The sequence below is a fragment of the Sus scrofa genome, chromosome 15 (genome assembly GCF_000003025.6).
Source record: "Sus scrofa isolate TJ Tabasco breed Duroc chromosome 15, Sscrofa11.1, whole genome shotgun sequence".
NCBI classification, from domain to species: Eukaryota; Metazoa; Chordata; class Mammalia; order Artiodactyla; family Suidae; genus Sus; species Sus scrofa.
The window spans coordinates 76181488-76204660 of record NC_010457.5 but is presented as its reverse complement, the minus strand read 5'-3'; the positions used below and the strand labels follow the sequence as shown (position 1 = coordinate 76204660).

The window sequence follows — 23173 nt, the reverse complement described above, 5'->3', positions numbered from 1 at the left end:
CCCAAATTAAGACTGGAGAACAAACATGCATTCCTGTGTTTTAAGTTAAAATGCACTGTTTAGGAGTTCCCGTCATGGCGCAGCAGAAACGAATCCGACTAGGAACCTTGATTGAGGTTGCAGGTTCGATCCTTGGCCTCGCTCAGTGGGTTAAGGATCCGGCGTTGCCATGAGCTGTGGTGTAGGCCACAGATGCAGCTCGGATCTGTGATTGCTGTGGCTATGGTACCAGGTGGCGGCTACAGCTCCAATTAGACCCCTAGCCTGGGAACCTCCATATGCCGTGGGTGCAGCCCTAAAAGGACAAAGGACCAAAAAAAAAAAAAAAGCACTGTTTATAAGATTCATATGTATCATTTTTTAATGATTCTTCACTTTAATCAATTTTTTTTTTTTGTTATTATTTTCCCACTGTACAGCAAGGGGGTCAGGTCATCCTTAGATGTATACATTGCAGTTACAGTTTTTTCCCCCACCCTTTCTTCTGTTGCGACATGAGTATCTAGACATAGTTCTCAATGCTATTCAGCAGGATCTCCTTGTAAATCTATTCTAGGTTGTGTCTGATAAGCCCAAGCTCCCGATCCCTCCCACTCCCTCCCCCTCCCATCAGGCAACCACAAGTCTCTTCTCCAAGTCCATGACTTTAATCAATTCTTTAACTAACCCCCTAGTTATCAAACTCACCAGTGAAGACAGCTTCTAGTGCACTTCTTATTTTCCATAAGTTAAATTCAGGTTTCAGTCTATGAAATTATTTGACCCAACCCTTAAATTTAACAATATATAAGAATAGGACCCCCTAAAGTATGCTCTCTTTCAGTGCTTCTCAATAGGATAGAGAGGCTCTAACTGAATGAGAGAGTAGAGGTAAGAGGGCTTTTACAAATTATCCACGCCTGAGATTCAGAAAAACCCTCACTGACAACCACCGTCACTGTGACCTTGTATGAGCCACTGATATCGATAGGATAATGCTGGGATTTTAAAAAAAAAAAAAAAAAAAAAAAAAAAACGTTGAGAATCACTGTCCTATTTAATTGAAATCAGAAGATGAATAAGCAGAATGTAATTAAATAAAAATCACTTTTTTCCTGAGAGTGCTTTAAATACTACCTACCGTTCTTGTGAAAAACACCTTGGAATCTTTAATGACATAAAACGATTAGAACTTCCAATTTTACCCAATTGGTACTTTTCAACTACAGATATAGAGAGATCAATGAGTCACTAATAAATGACATTCACTCATCAACAAATATTTTCTGAGCTTCTACAGAGGGTCAGGTATTTTAGCAAGCTCTGAGAATAAAGTGGTAAATAAATTAAGATTTATATAGTCTCTCTCTCCACTGAGATTAATACCTAAGAAGACAAAGTGTGGTAAGGACTCTAACAGGAAAGGTACAGGAAGTCATAAGAACAAATAAAGCTGGTCTACAATTTAGGAAAAGTTTCCTGAGGAAGAGATGTTTAAACAGAGATTTACAGAGTGAGAAAGAAATTGGGATTAATCAAATAGACTAGAGATGGGGGAGGAAATGGTGCTCTAGATAGAGGAAGCAGTACAAAAAAGGATGGAATTACTAGAACAAAGAATATGGAGGATAGGTAGCAGAAATGAGTCTAGATGTTTGCAATTCATGTGAAGAGAATGGCAAGCCACAGAGAGAGGCTGAAGAGAGAGGAAATGACTAGACGTTTAGTATGAAAAGAGACTAAAGGAGGGTGGTGATGGGAGTTCCCTGGTGGCTCAGCAGATTAAGGATCCAGCATTGTCACCGCTGTGACTCGAGTTCGATCCCTGGCCCAGGAACTTCCACAAGCCACAGGTGCGGCAAATAGATAAACAGATGAGTAAATGAATGAATGAATGATGATGGTGATGACTAGAGGTAGAAGGCCTAGAGACAGCAATGGCTTGAACTATGGTGCTAGAATCTGAGAACTGGCTATTCTAAGATATTTAGAAGGATTTAAATGACAGACCAGATGATGTTCACTATATCTACAAGAAGTAAGAAGTCAAAATGACTCTAATGTTTTTAGATTGGGAAGCTCTGTAGATGATTAGAGTGGTACCAAAATACCTATCTGAGTGCTAATACATACAGACATACACATGCACACATGCAATAACAGAAAAGAAGCAGGCTTAATATAGAAAGAATGAGAATTTGGTATGGACATTGTATATCTTGAGTTGCTTATAGACATCCAAAGAAATAGTTCACGAAACAATTTGATATTCAAGACAGAAAATAAATCTGGCATTATTAGCAACTACAAACATTCCTATAGTTATACAACACATGGTTTTAAGTTCCATTTTACACAGATATTCATAAGAAAAATCGTTAAATTTCAGGGATATGGAAGGTTTGGAATCACAAAGCAGCAATGGTGTAGAAATGAATATGACAAAGTAAAAGTGTAAGGAAGAGGTCATGTACTACTAGAGGCTTTTTCCTTTTAATCTTCAGCTATTACTATGACCACGTGAATTTTCATTGTATTAGCTCCTACGTTTACTAACAATGTAGACAAAATTTTCAAATACTGCCAAATAACAATGTATACAAAGGCTAGATAGAGGCTGTTAAAAAATAAAAAGAAAGTATAGAGATCTTGTGTAATATCTGCAGCTAGTTCAATATTTAAAGCTCATTCCAATACTCTTCAAGTAAAAACAGAAAAAGCATATGGTGCTTTTAGAAAACCAGTAAATATCATGAAATGTTATGCTACTTTTAAAAGAGGAAAAAAAAACACCATAGAAACTAAAGACTTGGCTTAGAAATAATATAATATACGGCTAAAAAAATACATTCATATTTAAAGATCTTAGGAATGCTACTTATAGCTATTTAGCTTCTGGAAAATTCTATTTCTGTTATGAATTTCTAGGACAAACTAACTGCGCTAGAAGGAAGTATGTGTAGAAAGCAACCAAGACCATGTAACAATTTCAGAAAATATGGGAAACATGAGAAACACTGAGACACCATGACCAAGTGCCAAGAAACACCAAAATTAATAGAACAGGTAGAAAATAGTTTTAGGCCACACAAAGAACAAAGAATCAACAGTGTGACATGCTAATGAAAATCAAGCAAGATCAGGACCAAAGTGTTGCCACTGGCTTCCTTGCCATGCAGTTACAGAAACGGTGATTATATAATTTGTTGTATAAACTAGGGCTCTTTTGAGAGCAAAAAGGACTGTATTAAAAACTATGTTGGAGGAGTTCCCATTGTGGCTCAGCAGGTTAAGAACCCGACATTGTCTCCGTGAGGCTGAGGGTTTGATTCCCTGGCCTCACTCAATGGGTTAAGGATCCAGTGTTGCTGCAGCTGTGGCACAGGTCACAGCTGCGACTTGGACTCAATCCTTGGCCCAGGAACTTCCATATGCCATGAGTGTGGCCAAAAAACAAAAAGAAAAACAAACGAACAAAAAAAAACTGTGTCAAAATAACAGACATCACTTGGAACTGTTCTGGAAAAAGAAGGACATCCAGTCACTGGAGTCATGCACAATTTTGGAGAGAGAAAGAGAATGACAGAAGCAGATACTAGATTGGGTTAATAAGCAAATGGAAGACAAGGAAACAAATATAAAAACTCTCTCAGGAGAGCTGTCGGGGGCGGGGGGAGGAAAACAGACTCATATACATCTTCCCGAACATTCTTTCTTGAAATGCAAACCATATATAATAAACATAGTTAAACCACTTCGTCAAGAAAATAGACTCCACATTCACATTCGTTTCAAAAGAATAGATACTTCTGTTTTTTTTAATTTTTCCAGTTTATAAATTAAAAATATTACTTTTTTATAAAAGTCCTTTTCTAATAATATAATTCTACGTGTAAGAATATCATTGAGGAGTTCCAGTCATGGCTCAGTGGCAATGAATCTGACTAGCATCCAGGAGGAAGCAGGTTCAATCCCTAGTCTCCTTCAGTGGGTCAAGGATCCAGCACTGCCATGAGCTGTAATGTAGTTCGTAGACATAGATCGGATGTGGCATTGCTGTAGCTGTGGCGTAGGCCAGCAGCTATAGCCCCATTTCAACCCCTAGCCTGGGAACTTCCATGTGTCATGGGTACAGCCCTAAAAAAAGACCAAAAAAAAAAAAAAAAAGAGTATCATTGATACAGCTGAATGATGATAGATACTATTTCAAAAAGAAAAAAGAAAGAGCAATAAATGTAATAAGTAAATCTCTAAGAAAAAAAAAAGGTCATCCTACACAAAGATAGGAAAAACCATCATACAAAGTAGCCTCTCAGTTTTCCTCTTAAAAAAAAGTAAAGAGGTGGAATTCCTGCTGTGGCACAGTTCATTAAGGATCTGACATTGTTTCTGTGGAGGTGCAGGTTCAATCTCTGAACTGGCAAAGTAAGTTAAGGATCCAGCGTTGACACAGCTGTTGTGTAGGTTGCAGCTGTGGCTCAGAGTCTATCCCTGGCACAGGAACTTCCATATGCTGTGAGGGCAGCCAGTGGGCAGGGGTATGGGCTTTGAAGCTCAGATACCCAGCCTTACCACTTAACAGCTATAATAACTATCGACTTGATTTAACTCCCTAGGTCACAACTGCCTCATCTACAAAATGGGAGAAATACATTTACAAATATTCCACAGAATCACTAATGGTTAAATTGGATAATACATTTAAAGCACTGGAAAAAAAACATTGTATATAATGCTCAAAGGATGGTAGCTACCATAATTATTAGCGAGCTACTATTACATATAAGGCATCACGCCCTGCACTGAGGCCTACATAAATTTTCAGGCTATGGTATCGCATCTGAGAATATGGAGACTATCAGTATAAAGAAAAAATAAGCGCTGATATGCAAGATGAGTCAACAGTAAAAGTCTCAAGTACAACAAGATCTCCCATCCACAGAGAATGGAAAGTCCTAAGATTTACCTTGAGGCATTGTTTGTTGTTATTTTTTAAGTTTAGCTCCAAGTGCCAACAAGTGAAGAAGCAGTCCTATTAATGTTGGCCAGGCTGCGTTGTGGCTAAGAACTAAGATTCTGACATCAGGAGATATAAAGTCCCTGGCTTTGTCATCTACTAACCATATAATCTATGGCAAATGACTCAAATTTTCTAAGCCTCAATTTACTCACTCATCTTTGCAGTGGAAATAATAATGCCAATCCAAAGAATTGTTCAGAAGCTTGAGGCAACAAATAAATAGTATTAACATACTGCCAAGTACATAGCAAATACTCAAATAATATAAATTATTACAGAAAGGTAAATCAAGATCAAAGACCACAAATAAATAAGAATGGGAGGAATTCCTAGAAATGTTAAGGCAAATTTGAGGTGTATTAACCATGAAGTAGGCATAAAGCAGAAAAATTAAAGACCACGCTAAAGGAACATATGAAAGGCAAAATTCATTTCCCCCCCCCTTTTTTTTTGTCTTTTTGTCTTTTTAGGGCCCACCTGCAGCATATGGAGTTTCTTAGTCTAGGAGTAGAATCAGAGCTGTAGCCACTGGTCTATGCCACAGCCACAGCAACACTGGATCCTTAACCCACTGAGCAAGGCCAGGGATCAAACTTGCATCCTCATGGATACTAGTCAGATTCATTTCCACTGAGCCACAACGGGAACTCCTATTCCAACTTTTAAACTATTAAAGTATACATATATAAAATGCCCAAAGCTGAACTAATTTAAAAAAACAGAAACATATCTAAAAAGAAAATGGTTAAATAAATTATGGTAAGGTTAAATGATATTAACTACTTGCAATCATTAAACTACATATTCTTGATGTGTAAAATAGCATATTTTAAAGTACATATCTGTATCTATAAATATACTCATATCACACAAAAAGACAGAAAGGAAATATCCCAAAATGTAAGTTATCTATGCTCAACAAAACTATAGGGATTTTACAGTTTTTTTTCAAATTTTGCTGAAACTTCAAAAATTTTCCTTAACAAATGTGTATTATTTTATAATATTTTTAAAGCTATTTTTCAGCATACAAGGAGTTTTTAAGGATGGTTATACAAAGTATACTTATAAAACTAGTGAAATAATTCTGAGTTTACCTTGTAGTTCACTTTTAATAAGGCAACTTTCCATCATGTATAATAGCACAGTGACCATAATATCCAGCAGCTGACATTCTTCTGTTACCTGTCTGGCTAGCTCCTCATTGCTGAACAACTGAACACTAATATGCACAATTCTGTTAGACATTGTGTCTGATTCATGACTTTTCTTCAGTGTTTTCATAATGAAAGCATAATGCTGAACAAAAGTTTTTGTAAAAGCAACCTGCAAATGTTTTAAATAGAAAGAAAAAAAAAACAGTTTGAGTTTTAGAACACATTTTCTAGTATATTATATTGGCATTTTAAAGCTATTATATAGCTTATGATGATGTCCAAGGTAAGGAGATGGTAGTCTCACATTTTCTTTTTTTTGGAAAATTAGCAAATACTTTGATGGTTAAAAAAATGTTTAATATGCATTTTAAATTATTAAAGTTTAAAAGCAATTACAAATACAGTTTGAAAATACAAATCTTAACTGTGCTTACAAATATATCAAATTTAATAATGTCCAAGTATGTGTCTCTGTCCTGTGCTACCAACTCTAACAAAATCTAAAGTCTCATCTGAAAACCATCATAGAGTTGTTTCTATAACTAAATAATGCTTCGATGTGATTACTCCAAAAGAAATATCTTCACATATTTGATCTGAAAGCTGACCGCTATTCTGGCTAAATATTCTTTTCTGTGTGACATAACACTTCCTCTATTGCCTTCATAAGCTGATATAGACACAAAACAATGGCATTATTAAAGCTTCACTCCCAAAGAGGCTTTATTAGTTAAATCATAAAAATAACTACAACATGATTTATAGTCTCTTCAGACACTAGGCAGTGTAACTTTGCCCTAGCCACACCCTCTGAGACAAAAGACTTCACCTACCTACATGTATACAAGTCAGAAACTGTTGTCTTTAACAGTTATAGCCAGCAACTACTAACTCCATAGCTTTTGCCATTCCTAACCCCCCTAAATTCAGCTGCCCCCAGTAAACCATTCTCATAGTACCTTGTACAGCTCTTTCCTTTAGAGAACTTACTGAGTAACTACATATTTATTTGTCCAATGGTGTATTTGTTTATCCCAAGCAATCCTATTGGATCAAGTTTTATGCAGAAAGGCAACTGTAAGGAATCAAGCTCTATAATGGTGCTTCTGCTCAGATCTATAAAACTGTGCTTTTTGTGTAGGCCCTACTTTGGCAACAGAGCTGAGAAATACATCAAAAGACTTAGTAGTTCAAAAGCAAAGAAAGGGAGCAAAGTTCAGAAAGTAAGGGAAAAATGTATATACCTTATACTCTTGATCTGGAAGCATGTTGAGTAAGAAAGTCACCATCTTCTGGGGAAATTCATACTTTATAGTCCAAAATAACAGTTCTTCTAAGAAACTTTTATGTTTCAAAACATCCATTATGGACTGATCTATATAAGAAAAATAAACTTTATCACATAATGATTTAAGTTGCTAATCTCATTTAAACCTTACTATAATTAAGAACCTATCAACCTCAAACACCTGAATATAGCAAAAAAATTAAGGCTATCCTTTCAATAATTCAATGCTAATACTAACAATATCAAGCTACATTTTTATAATGTCCACAGTAAATAAATAATAAAATAGTTAATCCTTTTAATTTAATATAAAGCAGTTACTAGAACAATAAGTAAGTACTTGTCCTTAAATATAAGCCATTTATCTAAAATTTCTACTAAGATTCAAAATAATTATAAGAAAGATATCCATGGCACTTAATTTAAAACAGTAATAACAATTTTAGGAGGTCCCATAGTGGCACAGTGGTTAAAGAATCTGACTAGGAACCATGAGGTTGCGGGTTGGATCCCTGGCCTCACTCAGTGGGTTAAGGATCCTGCATTGCTGTGAGCTATGGTGTAGGTCACAGACACGGCTTGGATCTGGCGTTGCTGTGGCTGTGGTGGAAGCCAGCAGCAACAGCTCCAATTCAACCCCTAGCCTGGGAACTTCCATATGCCACAGGTGTGGCCCTAAAAAGTAAAAATAAATAAATAAACAAACAAACAAAAATCATACTATTAAGGACAAAAACTCCAAAGTTATCTAATTTTTTATGTTTTGGAAAAAAATGTATAGGATTTAATAACTTATCTATTCCTTTAAAAGTACCCTTCATAAATGAAAACTAACTTTATTAGAGAGAATACTCACTAGAGCATTGCTTACTCTAGCACACAGAAGCATTTACTTTTTTCTGGTAGGAATATACCAGGGAAGTAACAGAGGGTTAGATATGCTTATTTCCACTGGACTCAAGATGCTCTCTTTATGCATAGAGGAAACAGGAATAGCATGCCCCTTTTAAATAAAGGTATTCAAAGGGGGAAGAAAATTATCTACTGGAAAGCCTGTTTCTAAAGCCAGGTTCCACCACTTGAGGGGCTAGGCTGTCTCTTGCTTATCTCTACCTCCTTGCCATTCTTAAATCAACAGGAAGGCCTCAACTTGTATATGATGAACTGAATATTTTTAATACTTTGGCTATCTCCTTCTCTCATTTTCTTTAATATTTATCACTCAGAATAAACCAGAAATTCTATCAATCTTTGCTGCAGCAAATTATCTTGGGATACTGCTCTGAACCATCAGCTATATATGTAAGTGCATCAAGAGCCAACTATGAATGGACAGGTTCAGTGGGAATGCTTAAACAGGAACTAGAATTAGATAAGAGATCTGAAAAAAACAGAATCACATGAACCAAAATACTCAGGTACAGCTCTACTATATTACAGTATAAGCAGTTTTACAGGGTAACCCCACAGAGTTTTTTCAATGAACCATACCCAATGTTACAGTTCTTCTATTACTAAGTTATGTGTTCTTACATTTCCTCAGGTAATAGGTCTAAAAGAGTAACAACTCAGTATTTAATCACTCTCTTGATTTCTTTTGTAAATAATTAAATTTAATAAACGAATCAGATACAAAAGTTTGATATAACTTTAATTCAATTTTCCATTAATAATTAATAATGCATTATTTTCAGATTAATAAATCCATTAATCTGGAGACACTATGGAGAGTTCCCATTGTGGCACAGCAGAAACAAATCCAACTAGTATCCATGAGGATGCAGATTCGATCTTCTCGCTCGGCACGTCAAGGATCGGGCATTATTGTGAGCTGTGGTGTAGGTCACAGACATGGCTTGGATCCCGCGTTGCTGTGGCTGTGATATAGGCTGGCAGCTGTAACTCCAATTCAACCCCTAGCCCCAGGAACTTCATATATGCCACAGGTGCAGCCCTAAACAGAACAGCAAAAAAAATAAAATAAAATAAAATTCTACAGACACTATGATTTTTAACTACAGAGAAGCAAAAGTATCTACTAATCCTCAACTGTGGTTTAGGCTGGCAACAGCAGCTCCGATTTAATCCCTAACCGGGAAACTTCTATATGCCACAGGTGTGACCCTAAAAAAAAAAAAAAAAATCTGCAGCACACATTGCTAAAGCCAATTTATTTCTCCTTTATTTTGTATTTTTTTTTTAGGGCCACACCCATGGCATACAGAGGTTTCCAGGTTAGGGGTTGAATGGAGATGTAGCCACCAGCCTAATACACAGCCACGCCAGATCTCTAACCTGCTGAGCGAGGCCAGGGATCGAAACTGCATCCTCATGGATGCTCATCAAATTTGTTTCCGCTGAGCCACGATGGGAACTCCCAAGCCAATTTATTTCTCAAAATTCACACAGTACTAACACGATTGAAAATTTCAGACTACATTTATATACAGTTATATACAACACAATTTTTCCATCTTCAGATAAAAAAGGAAAAAAAATACATCTTCACTGCTGCTCTTAAAAGATATGAGTTTGCCAAGATATTTAAAGCATGTGTGTAGTTCCCACTGTGGTGCAGTGGATTAGGAATCCAACTGCTGTGGCTCAGGTCACTGCAGAGGTATAGGTTTGATCAGCCATAAAAAAGAACAAAATAATGCCATTTACAGCAACATGGATGGAACTAGAGATTCTCATACTAAGTAAAGTAAGAAGGAGAAAGACAAGTATCATATGATATCACTTACATCTGGATGTAATATATGGCACAAATGAACCTATCTACAGAAAAGAAACAAACTCATATACATGGAGAACAGACTTGTGGTTGCCAAGGGGGAGGGGGAGTGAATGGGATGACCTGGGAGTGTGGGGTTAGTAGATGCAAATGATAGCATTTGGAGTGGATAAGCAATAAGATCCTGCTGTACAGCACAGGAAAGTATATCTAATCACTTGTGATAGGACATGACGTAAGATAATTTGAGAAAAAGAATGTATATATATATATATATATATATGCATAACTGGGTCACTTTGCTGTACAGCAGAAATTCACAGAACACTATAAATGAACTATAACAAAAAAAATTTAAAAATAAAATAAAATTTATGTTTGAGAATAACCAGAGACGTGTTTATTATCAGCACAATGCCTCTCCTCCTGTCTGTCATTACATATTTTCAGTTCACTTTGAGACTGTTGAATCAACTCCTTACAAAAACTAAACCACTCTGTGACTTCAGATATTTTCAAAAGCAGCAATCACTTCTTGAAAACAGATGTTCTACTAATTCAAAAAACCATTTCTTTCATGTACATACTTAAACCAAATATGATAAGTTAAATCTCTGATGACTTCTAACCAGTAGAGGAAGGAAGAGAAGACAATCAGTGCAATCTTAAATGCAAAAAACTTCATGTATAATAGAAAATAAACTTAAATTCAATGTAAAGTCTGCATAAAAGTATCTTCAGCCAGAGTCTGACCAGGCTGAAGGAAGACAATGACCTCTTACCCCATAATAGGTATTTTCTGAACATCCCTAAAACTTAAATGCAAATATATGCATAATAATCTGCTTCAATACAGATGTGTCTTAAGAACTAAGGTAAACATATGGACAACTCTAGTAAATCAAACTTAAATGCAAATATACGCATAATAATCTGCTTCAATACAGTTGTGTCTTAAGAACTAAGGTAAACATATGGACAACTCTGGTAAATCACCCCAGGTAGCCAAAGGGGTTTCTAATTTCTTTCAGGCATTCAGGTTCTCTGCTGGGACAGGAAGAAGGGGAACATGTTTCATGTGTGCATCCTAGACAGCAAACCAAATTTCATGCCCTTTGCTAGCAGTCTATAAATTAAACGCAGCAGCATATAACCAGAACACACTTATAAATGAGCCTCAATTGACAATGCCTGCTTGCTCCACCTCCCAAGCAGTCTTAAACATTCCACAAGACATAGCACCAGAAGTAAGAATCTCTGCCTTAAAATAATATTTTAACCTCTGGAGGCTTGCTAGCAGATCATACTAATCCAGAAAATATACTATGTTAAGATCTGGAAGTCCATGGCAAAAATCCAGAGCACAGGCTTCCAACTAATAAGTACTCCAGAAAAGCTTTTAGGGAGGTTAAGAAAAAATATAGTGATAAAGCATTTAAAGTCTGGGATTTGAATTAAGGACCTATCTCTCATTAGCCGTTATGCCTAACATGCCTCCCTTTCCTCATTCATAAAACAGTAATAATAATAAAACCAGCTTCATAAGGTTTCTTTGAGAATTAGGTGCAACAACACATGTGACATAATTAACACTATGTCTGGCATATACAAAAAGTTTAGCAAATATTACTCATTACCATTACTAATATGGTCCCTCATTACAAGCATTATCTACTTCCTTCTTTACATAAATAAATATTGAGTCTTTACTGAGCCCTTAATATGTGGTGAGCATCTTTTATTCTCACTCATTCTCATTCTCTTTCACTCTTGTTATTTTTCTCTCTCACACACACACAATCCATCCCTGGCTTGTCCACTGCATACCCCAGTTTATAAAAAGATGTAAACCAAATTAAAACTTTACAACAAAAATGCTGGATCTAAATCAAAGATTCAGTGAAAAGACTTTTTTTCTGGCTCAAATATGATATTGCTCATTTTATGAAGAAAATAAATATCCCAATAGTAAAGGTTTTACTTGGTTTTGAGGTCCCATATAATCACCCCCAACAACATTTTATCATTACACAAATCTAATAACATAATTCTGCCTTCAAACAGCTTTGATGTCAATATGCTTAGCCAACCACATATTCTCAGTGATCAAGCTTTTTTTAATACAAGGGAAAAAACAAAATATAAATACCTTTGGTGTTACTGCTTAGTTTGACCCTCTTTCTCTTTCCCAGACCTTGACTCCCATCCTGATCCTCCTGGAGGAAAACAAAAGCAGCATTATCAATAGTTCTCTTCAAGAATTTACACATTTTATATAAATATTAATATGCTTATAAATGTTAAATATAAAATATAGGTATGCTTATACATTATTTTTATTGTACATTTATTTATTTGAATAAATCATGGTCATTCTTTTAAAAATAGCCAACACAGATTAATGGAAATGCTTATACATTATTAATCAACAATTTTATATACTTGCTTTAATAAAATGTATTTTAATGTTGCTAACTTTAAAAATTAAATTTAAAATTAGAAAAATAATTAAAATATATAATGAAAATCCTTATGAATTCTAAACAATCTATGCTTCTAATGAAAGATTTTTAAATATCCCAAAATGCCAAAACAAAAATTTTCTTAACCTTATAAATATAATAACAAATGCACAAAGAATCTAAAGGGAGGAGTTCCCTTGGTGGCACAACGGTTAACAAATCCAACTAGGAAGCGTGAGGTTGAGGGTTCGATCCCTGGCATCACTCAGTGGGTTAGGGATCTGGCGTTGCCATGATCTGTGGTGTAGGTTGCAGACGTGACTTGGATCCCTCGTTGCTGTGGCTGTGGTATAGGCCAGCAGCTACAGCTCTGATCAGACCCCTGGCCTAGGAACCTCCATATGCCATGAGTGCGGCCCTTGAAAAGACAAAAAAAAAAAAAAAAAAAAAAAAAAAAGAATCTAAAGGGAATGAGAGAACAGATTAACATAGCAAGGAAGGAGAAAAGGGGAAGAGGGTTAAAACAATGACTAGAGGAAAGGCTTTGAAGAGTGTATGACAAACAAAATGAGTTCAAGAGATCAAGTTCTGAAAAATAAGCAAAGCATATTAGAAGATGAGTTGACGGTCAAAAAATATAATAATAAAAACAAATTAAAATGTGCTTAGGAAAAAAATCCAAGAAAATACACACGTGCTCACATGTGATATACCCACTCCTGAAAAACAAAACTCACATTAGAGTAACAAGGCTTGGAGTTCTTAATGTGGCTCAGCAGTAACAAACGCAACTAGTATACATGAGGAAGTGGGTTCAATCCCTGGCCTCACTCAGTGGGTTAAAGATGCAGCATTGCTGTGAGCTGTGGCGTAGGTTGCAGATGCAGTTTGGATCCCAAGTCACTGTGGCTGTGGCCTAGGCTGGCAGCTGCAGCTCCTATTCAACCCCTACCCTGAGAAATTCCATATGCTGCAGGTGCAACCTTAAAAAGCAAAAAAAAAAAAAATAAAAATTAAAATAGCAAGGCTTAAGGGAAGGAGTAAGGGATAGACCGCTCACAACCTATTTTGTAACCAAAAAGTTTATAACCAAAGAAGCAACAAAAGCAATAACTGGTACCTGGGGAGATCATCTGGATGCCCCAACAAATACCCTGGAGGGGTGTGAGCCTGTATCAGGGGATGTTAACAAAGTACCACAACACCAGCAGGAAGCTAGCTGGCTGAGACAACTTGGAGGGAAGAGGAGAGAGGAAGCAGCCTGTTACTAGTGAAACCAACATAAGGCTAGGGATGTGCCACTTAGGGAGGGAGCCATGGGTACAGGTGCTCATTTCTAATTTTCTTTCAATGTTGCTAAAAAGGCTCCTGCTGCCTTCACAGTTCAGGGGGTTTCCCCCTCAAGCTAAAGGATATAATTCTACCCCGTTATCCCAGCTCTCCTGAACAGGAATCCAAAACCTCCAAGTTATACTGACACCTTTTTCCTATTTTCCAAACATATATGAGGCAACTGGTATTATAAAGACGTGTGGTAGCATTTTGGCACATAGTCTGTTGTGTTAATTAGTGATGTTGGTGGCAGATTAGAACTATGGTACAAATTCCCAGATACTTTCTCAATTAAATCAAATCTCTAAAGCAGAAAGCCTCAGGTTTATGCTGCTGCTCTGCCTATTGGTACAATTTCCTTGGCCTACCACAGCCTTAATTTCAGGCTGATGCCAACTCCAGCATCAGTCCTCAGGACCAGTCTATGGTTTCTCAGAGACATTACTTAGCTAAATCATTCAGCATTTACTAAGCACTTCAATATGCCCTCCCTGTTAACCCCCGCCAAAGCTAGGCCTCTACGGTCATCTACTTGGCAGCAAAACTAACGGTCAAACTACACTCTTCTCCTCTGCCGCCCTCACCTTGCCCTTGGAGAAACTCAGTCAGTTTGGAGCAATAAAAGACACATACAAGAATGTAAAACCAGGCCAGAAGACCCAGAAAATTCCCAAGTTTGAGATCTTAACTAATAGCCATTTATGAAACTCTTCTCCCAAGAGAGAAAAGACTTGCCCAAATTTTAATTTTATATTCCAGGTTAGGATTACTTCTTAATTCCAAATACAAACTCCTATGAAAAGAGTGTCCTTGATCAAGTAATGGTCACAGCAACACAAAGTTTTATAAATTTCCCCATGTTATACTCTAAAGCACAAGTAAAATTAGCCAAACAGAGGAGAGGAAAGTCATTCCAAGAAGACAGTGTGAAAAAAGGCACAATGACAAGAGTCTAGAAATAAAGATCAGTGAGTTGAGTTTGATATCATGGTAGAGATCTAACTCAGCTAGAAAGGGAGTTTATCTCCACCTAAACTGGTGAGAAAACAGGTACTCTGATACACCGTTTGAGAAAGCATATAACAGAACAATTTTCCTAAATGGCAATGTATTGATACATATGTCAAAAGTTTTTTAAAGTGTATTTATCATTGGAACAGAAATTCTAATTATGGGAATTTATTCTAAAGAAATAATCAGACAAGTGAATAAGGACTATATGCATAACTACCCATCATAATGTTATCTATAATTTAAAAAAAAAAAGAATCTTTGGTTTCCAATAGCAGGGGGATTAGGTAAATAAATTATAGCACACATATACCCTATGAAGAAAAACCATACTAAAGGTCTATATTCATTGTGACCAGACAGATGTTCAAAAACTATTATTACAGGAATTCCCATTGTAGCTCAGTAGGTTAAGGATTTGATGTCATCTCTCTATGAGGATGCAGGTTGGACCCCTGGCCTAACTCAGTGGGTTAAGGACCTGAGGTTGCCACAAGCTGCAGTGTAGGTTGCAGACACTGCTCAGATCTGCCATTGCTGTTTCTGTGGTGTAGACCTTAGCTGCAGCTCTGATTCGACCCCTAGCCTGGGAACTTCCATATGCCACAGATGCGGCCATAAAAAGAAAAAAAGAAAAAATATATTATTATGAAAGAAGTATGCTATATAGAATAGCATATGGAATATGAAACCATTTAAGTACTAGTAATACACACAAATAAAATCTGTTAAAATACACTTCTTGTTACAGATCTTCAAAACTACCATTAGTGAGAAAGCAGAATACAGAATAGCATATATAGCATGAAGCAATTAAATTATGCTGTACATAAAATCTTTTAGGATATATATGCTTATAGTAAGTCACCTCTAAGCGCCAGAGTAAAGGTAATTTCATTATCTTTTGTTAACATTTCTTTTTTATTTATTCAACTATTATAAATTGTAGCCTTAAGCCAATATGTTTTAAATACTAATTCTTATTTTCAATCCTAAGCACAATGATCTGCTCAAGACAACAGATTACTGCTTTATCTATTACAAGTCCCACACTCCCACAGTCCAATAATCGAAGAATGTTAATACAGAATATACAAGGCAAAAAAAAAAAAAATTTCAACGTATCAGGTTATTTTTTTAAAAATCCGAAGGAGATCTTGAGAGACTACAATACAATGAAACAGAGGTTTATGTAAACCACTGTAATCTGAGATTGTTTGCTTTAAATCAATTCTGCAAGTACAAAGCAGAGAGGGAGATCTAAACCTTGTCAGCTATAAATCTGAAGGGGTGGGTGGGTGGGGGACCTGGGCATTTCATTTGAATGTGGGACTCCTGCCACACTCCAGCATAGCTGCTAAAAGGCTAACACAAAACCTCAGGCCCTAGGGAAACCATAACATGCTTCAGGAAAAGTGTTCTTATCACTCCATACTGAATCAGCTCATAGATTTTTCAAAAGAGAATGAATAAAAGAAAAGCTATGAACAGTAAAGAATATCAAACAACTAAAGCTAAGTAGTTAAAGAGGTGTCTTATGGGAATAAAACATATTTCTATGGGGGTAAACAAGAAGAAATGTGTGAAAATTATATTTAATGCAGTATTGAGAAGAATGTCCTAATAAGTAGAGCTAGTTGCCTCATAAACTAGGTAAACTTCCCACCACTGCAAGTGTGAATGGAGAAGCTTAACAACTGTCAGAAATATTGTAACATTCCTAAACTGGAAAAGAAATATATTAGGTATCTCTAAAGCTTTCTCACCAAAAGTTTCTATGATTCCCCACCATATACTTTAACATTAATGTAATTCATGAAAAATAATTAAAATTAAACCTTATATCTCTAAAAATAAAATATTTTTCTTTTACGTATTCATTTATCACAAGCTACTTTGACTTTCAATAATCCTTCTTTTGCTACAAGTTTTGACAAATTAATTTTAATTATTCATTGGTTCTCTCGAATAAAGGCAAGACTTTTGGGAGCATATCCACGTAGAAACTTTATTTTGCTAAGTGATTGTTTCTCAATTATGTAAGAGTATACAAAACAGAGACCAGAAGTAAACAAGCAAAATTAATAAATCAATGGTTATCTTTGGATAGTACAGCTGAAGATATTTTCTTTTTTATACTTTTTTCTTCAGTTTTTCCATACTGAACATTCATATTTTCATAGTTACACAAGGGGAAAAGTGCTTTAAATGATTTCATCTTATTAACAGATAAATACATCAAAGTCATAGAGAGTAATGATGATCTGGTCACTGAACCCAGATAAACAGGATATTGCTTATAGTAATGGCCACAGTGAATACAATCATCCCTTGAGAAGTTATCTTGATCTAAAAGATTCTATCCTAAGAAACTCGCTACTACACCCATGTACATACAATACCAGAGATAATTTTCTTCTGAATTCTCTGATGGTTATAAATAAATCTGAATGAAAAAATGAATAAACATAAATTTACATTTTAAAATACTTCATAAAGTTAAAATGCACTCCTATTATATTTCCTTTTTGGTTCCATACAACACAAAGAACATTTTCTACTATTATGTATTAGCTACACACACAAAAAAGCAAGAAGTAGTAGTATGAAGACTGCCATGTGTATAAATAGCACTGCTGAGTACATAATGTTCTGTTACTCTAGGGACAGCAGGTACAAATATCCGACACAACTTGCGTGAATAAAATTAAGTAGCCAGTAATATGTACACTCATTCAAATAAAACTCTTTACAAACAGGTAAAATCTTGCTGCTGTCAGAGCAAAATTCTTCATTTTTAATACAAAGAGACAGCATTAGATTACCCCTAGGATATCTTCCAATTCTAAATTCTACCTTACAGTACTTTTTTAATTGCTATAATTCCCTCTCTATGGTAGTTTTTGAGATGTCACTGCTCTCTTCTCACCCTGTCTTCCTTTTTATATAGTTGTTAAATTATAACAATGAAATCACAAAAAAGGGTTTGTTCAATAATCCCATGGGCCTGTAAGGTAAGGGTGTAGAAATTCCAATCCTTAAGCCATATTCAGCTCTTCATTAAATTTCAAATATATATACTAAAAGCAAACATCATTTGTGCCTACATTGCAAAATAAAATATAATACGGCTTTAAAAGCTTAGAATAAAATTTTGAAATAGCATAAAATAGGTATTTGTTGAAGAACATTTGTATCTGGGTACTCTTTTATCATACTCTCCATTTACCTAATCCTTTCACTTACTTTCTCCTTTATTTTAACCTTTACTAAATTTCTGCTTGCCTTTTTAATAATGCATTTACATAATATATATAAAAATGCTTTGAAAAGACTATTAGTACAATACAAATTTAAAATGTCAGTATCATTAATTTTTAAGTGAGCAGATGGATATTCTTTTCTTCTTCCCTCTAAATAAATCAAACTAAAACTCAATTAACTTGGAAGTTCCCATTGTGGCTCAGAGGGTTACAAGCTGAACTAATATCCATGAGGATGTGAGTTGGATCCCTGGCCGCTCAGTGGGTTAAGGATCCAGCATTGCTGTGAGCTATGGTGTAGGTTGCAGACACAGCTTAGATCTGGCATTGTAGCTGTGGTGTAGGCCAGCAGATGCAGCTCTAATTCAACCCCTAGCCTGCCTGGGAACTTCCATATGTGGCAGGTGCAGCCCTGAAAAGCAAAAAAAAAAAAAAATCAGTTAACTCTTATTTATGATACGAAGGTCCAAAAGGAATTTTTTTCCATGTAGATCATTGGTCCTAATAAAATAATGTTCCTCATTAAGAAATAAAAGCAGGAGTTCCTGTCGTGGTGCAGTGGTTAACGAATCGACTAGGAACCATGAGGTTGCGGGTTCGGTCCCTGCCCTTCCTCAGTGGGTTAACGATCCGGCATTGCCGTGAGCTGTGGTGTAGGTTGCGACGTGGCTCGGATCCCGCGTTGCTGTGGCTCTGGTGTAGGCCGGTGGCTACAGCTCCGATTAGACCCCTAGCCTGGGAACCTCCATATGCCGCGGGAGCTGCCCAAGAAATAGCAAAAAGACCAAAAAATAAAAATAAAAAATAAAAAATAAAAAAATAAAGAAATAAAAGCAGAATAAAATAGGAGACACCAAGAAGAGATTAGCAGAGTTGTAATTGTTTAATTTCAGTATTAACTAAATTCAAAACTATATTTTGTTCCTTAAGCTGCAATGAATGCTAGTAGAGTTTTAGCATATCCCCTTCTGTTTTACAAAGGTAAGACTGACTTTTTAAAAAATAACTTACATCTTTAAATATAAGCTTTCGTTCTCTTGAGGTACAATAATAACTAATATAATTAAGGAAAAGTTTGATCTTATTTAAAACATTACAAGACACATTTCTGGCTACAGTAGTATTTCATTATAAGTTATAGTTTTTCCCAACAGACAAGTACCACTGAAATAAATGAAAAAACACATAATCAATTATAGGTACATTATTTAGCTATAATCACTAGTCATTTCTAGGCTATCAGAAGAATCCAGAGTTCTCTTTGTGGCTCAGTGGTTAAAGAACCCTACTAGGATCCATGAGGATGCAGTGTTCGATTCCTGGCCTCACTCAGTGGGTTTAAGGACCCAGTGTTGCCATGAGCTGTGGTATAGGTCTCAGACACAACTCAGATCCAGAGTTGCTGTGGCTGTGGTGTAGGCCATAGCTCTGATTAGACCCCTAGCCTGGGAACTTCCATGTGCCGCAGGTCCAGCCCCAAAAAAGAAGAAAGAAGAAAAAAGAAAAAAAAAAAAAAAAAAAAAAAAAAAGAAGAAGAATCCAGGGGAAAGAATGGTAAATGTCACATTCTGGTTGAAGAAGTTTTAAGAGCTCTTTACAAATTCTTTGACACTCCTCCCTTCCAGAGGTGGAATCTATGTTCTCTCCCATTGAATCTAAGCCCACTTTAGCAACTCCCAAACAAGAGGATGCAGTGGAATTGATACTATGTAACTTTCCAGGCTAGCTCAGAAAAGGGCTCTACAGCTTCTGCTCTCAAGCTACTCATCCAGGGAGAAGCCAGTAATTGAGAAGTCCAACAACTTGAGATCACCATACAGGAAAAGCCAATGCAGGCTGAGTTCTCTCTGCACAGTCAACATCAACTGCCAGCCTTGTCAATAAGCCATCTTAAATCTCCACCTCAGCTGAGTCTTCAGATGACTGCAGTTGCAGCCAACAGCTAATAGGAACCTCATGAGATAACCCAAGTAAGAACTGCTCAGCTGCCCTTCCCAAATTCTTGAGTCATAAAATTGTGAGGGGGAAAAAAGGTAATGTTAAGCCACAAGGTTTAGGACAAATTTGCTAGATGGAAATAAAAAGAACAGTGGTTTGGAGTCCCCTTGTGGGTCAGTGGGTTATGGATCTGGCATTTTCACTACAGTGGCTCAGGTCACTGCTGTGGCGCAGGTTGGATCCCTGGCCTGGGAACTTCCACGTGCCATGGGCACGGCTGGAAAAAAAAAAAAAAAAAAGGTAATTTATCCACTTTACATAAAAATTTCTAGAACTGCAAAGAGGAGACCTAGTATCCACTTCCAAATGCACTACTAAGTAGATAAATTCACTTGCTTGAATGAATCAGCTAATTCTTTGGAATTCAGCTTTCTCATCTATAAGAAAGTTAGGCACGATGAACTTTAAGGTCCAGCATTCATAATTCCTTTTAAACCGTCAAACTGTCCCCTCCTAGGAAAAATGATGGATTCTCATCTTTGTTTTGTTATATCACATGACTTTTCTAACTCAAGATTTGACTCTGTAGTGCATACTTCAATAAAACATAAATGAATTTTTTGTATTAAAAATTATGATCATGGAGTTCCCACTGTGGCACAATAGAATCAACCATGTCTCCGCAGCAGCAGGGACACAGGTTCGATACCAGGTCTGGAGCAGTGGGTTAAGGATCCAGCATTGCCACAACTGAAATGTAGGCTGCAGCTTTGGCTTGGATTAGACCTCTAGCCTAGGAACTCCATAGGCCACAGGGGCAACCAAAAAGGAAAATAAAAAAATTCTGATCAATCTCACAATCTTAAATAGAAAGTTTCCTACCACTACAACCCTTCTATGACTAGCCGTACTCTGTATTTTTCCATACTTATACTTTAAATACGTGTGTGACTTTTATAGTCAGAAAAATACAATCTAGTAAAATTTAAGATATGCATACCATATAATTTAGCAATTCCACATCTTAGAGAACTATTTGCATGTCTGCACAAAAAAATATAAGCATTATATCTCGTAATAAAAAAGTGGAAATTATAAAAATGATTAGAAAAACTATACTTTATTCATATTTCAGAATGCTACACAGCAGATGGAAAGAAAATATTGCCAAAGATGAATTTGCACAATAAGTTACAGAGTAAATTTAAAAAGAACACAAAATACTATTACTTTTTTTGTTTTGGTTTTTAGGGCCAAACCTGTGATATTTAAGTTCCCAGACTAGGTGTCAAATCAGAGCTGCAGCGTTCAGCCTATACCATAGCTGAACCAAGCCACATCTGCGACCTACACCGCAGCTCAGGGCATCGCCGGATCCTTAACCCACCGAACAGGGTGAGGGACTGAACCCACGTCCTCATGGATATTTGTCAGATTCATTTCTGCTGAGCCGCAACAGGAACTCCTATTACATTTTTTTATTTACGTACACACACACTATACCTTTCTATTAACCAATAACTTGATTACATAGAAAAGGATCTGTTAAGAACACCAAACTACTAACTGAAGTCACCCAGAGGAGGAGCTGTTATTATGGAGGGCAGAGAAAGGACTTTCACTTTACTGGAATTATCTGGCAAAACAACTATAATGTATTTGTGTGATATTTGGTTAAACCTTTAATATAAATTTTTAAAGATAAACTTCATTACTCTTAAGCCATGTTTTCACAAACTATTTCCTCCGGAAAAATGAGCAGAAATGTCTATAATATGACCCACAATAGCTCAAAACTTAAGTATTTGAATCCCTTCTACATATAAAGCACTAGGACAGAAAACATTTATCAAGAACCTAATTTACATTGGTTCATGATAGGTAATCCATATGTTATCCCATTTAATCCTAACATTAGAATTATCACCATTTTTCCATGAGAAAATTGATGTTCAGAAGTGTAAAACCTGGCAAAAAACATAGTGATGTTATGAGGCAGCATGCAAACTTTGATATGCCTAACTCTAAACATCAAATTTCTCTTAAAGAAATACCAAAGTAGATATCCCTTCAATCTACTTTCAGCTAAACAACTCTACTTCAAATTCTTAAGCTTTCAGATGCCCAAATGATCCTTTTTTTCATTCCAATGAGAAAATATGATATGTCTATAAAATACTTTTTAACAGATTAAAACTTTAATTGTAAAATATAATTTAAAGATCAAAAAACAAAGATCAAAAAGTCTAAACTGTTTTTAAATATACCTTCACGTACTCTGAAAGTAAGTGTTCTCAGCTACTATCACAAAAAAAGCATTTTGTAAGAATACATACAGAAATGAAGTATTTTGAAGCTGTCACTATCAAAAAGTATTTACTATGATTTACACTGAGACATAATCATAATTAAGGAACAAATGATTATATAAATTACATTACACAGAGCAGTTGCTAGAACAAAGTATCCAAGAGAAATTAACAGAAGGGAGGAACTAAGAAGAACAAGAGCAGAAGCTAATGGAGAGTTCCCACTATGGCACAGTATCCAGCGTTGTCTCTGCAAGCATCTCAGGCTGCTGCTGAGGCATGAGAGTGATCCCCAGCCTGGTGCAGTGGGTTAAGGATCCAATGTTGCCGCCACTGTGGTGTAGATCACAGCTGCGGCTCAGATCAAATCTGAAACTTCCATATGGCCCCCCCCAAAAAAGAGCAGAAACAATAGTAATGAAGAAAAAAAGGCCCAATTTCAAATCTTCTGATATCCCTCAAGAAACTAATTCCAGGATGGAGTTCCCGTCACGGCGCAGCAGAAACGAATCCAACTAGGAACCATGAGGTTGCAGATTCGATCCCTGCCCTTGCTCAGTGGGTTAAGGATCCAGCATTGCTGTGAGCTATGGTGTAGGTTGCAGACGTGGCTCGGATCCCATGTTACTGTGGCTGTGGTGTAGGCAGGCGGCTACAGCTCCAATTAGACCCCTAGC

At 36.2% G+C, this 23173-nt stretch overlaps 1 protein-coding gene across 1 annotated transcript in view; it reads right to left on the bottom strand.

Annotated features, from left to right (window-relative positions):
- The window catches only part of UBR3 (ubiquitin protein ligase E3 component n-recognin 3 (putative)), a 225364-nt gene that overhangs the window by 156159 nt on the left and 46032 nt on the right, over nt 1-23173 (bottom strand). Inside the window, 3 exon segments of the mRNA XM_021076503.1 lie at nt 6097-6325; nt 7401-7531; nt 12331-12397. Of these exon segments, the coding sequence (XP_020932162.1) occupies nt 6097-6325; nt 7401-7531; nt 12331-12397 (427 nt within the window).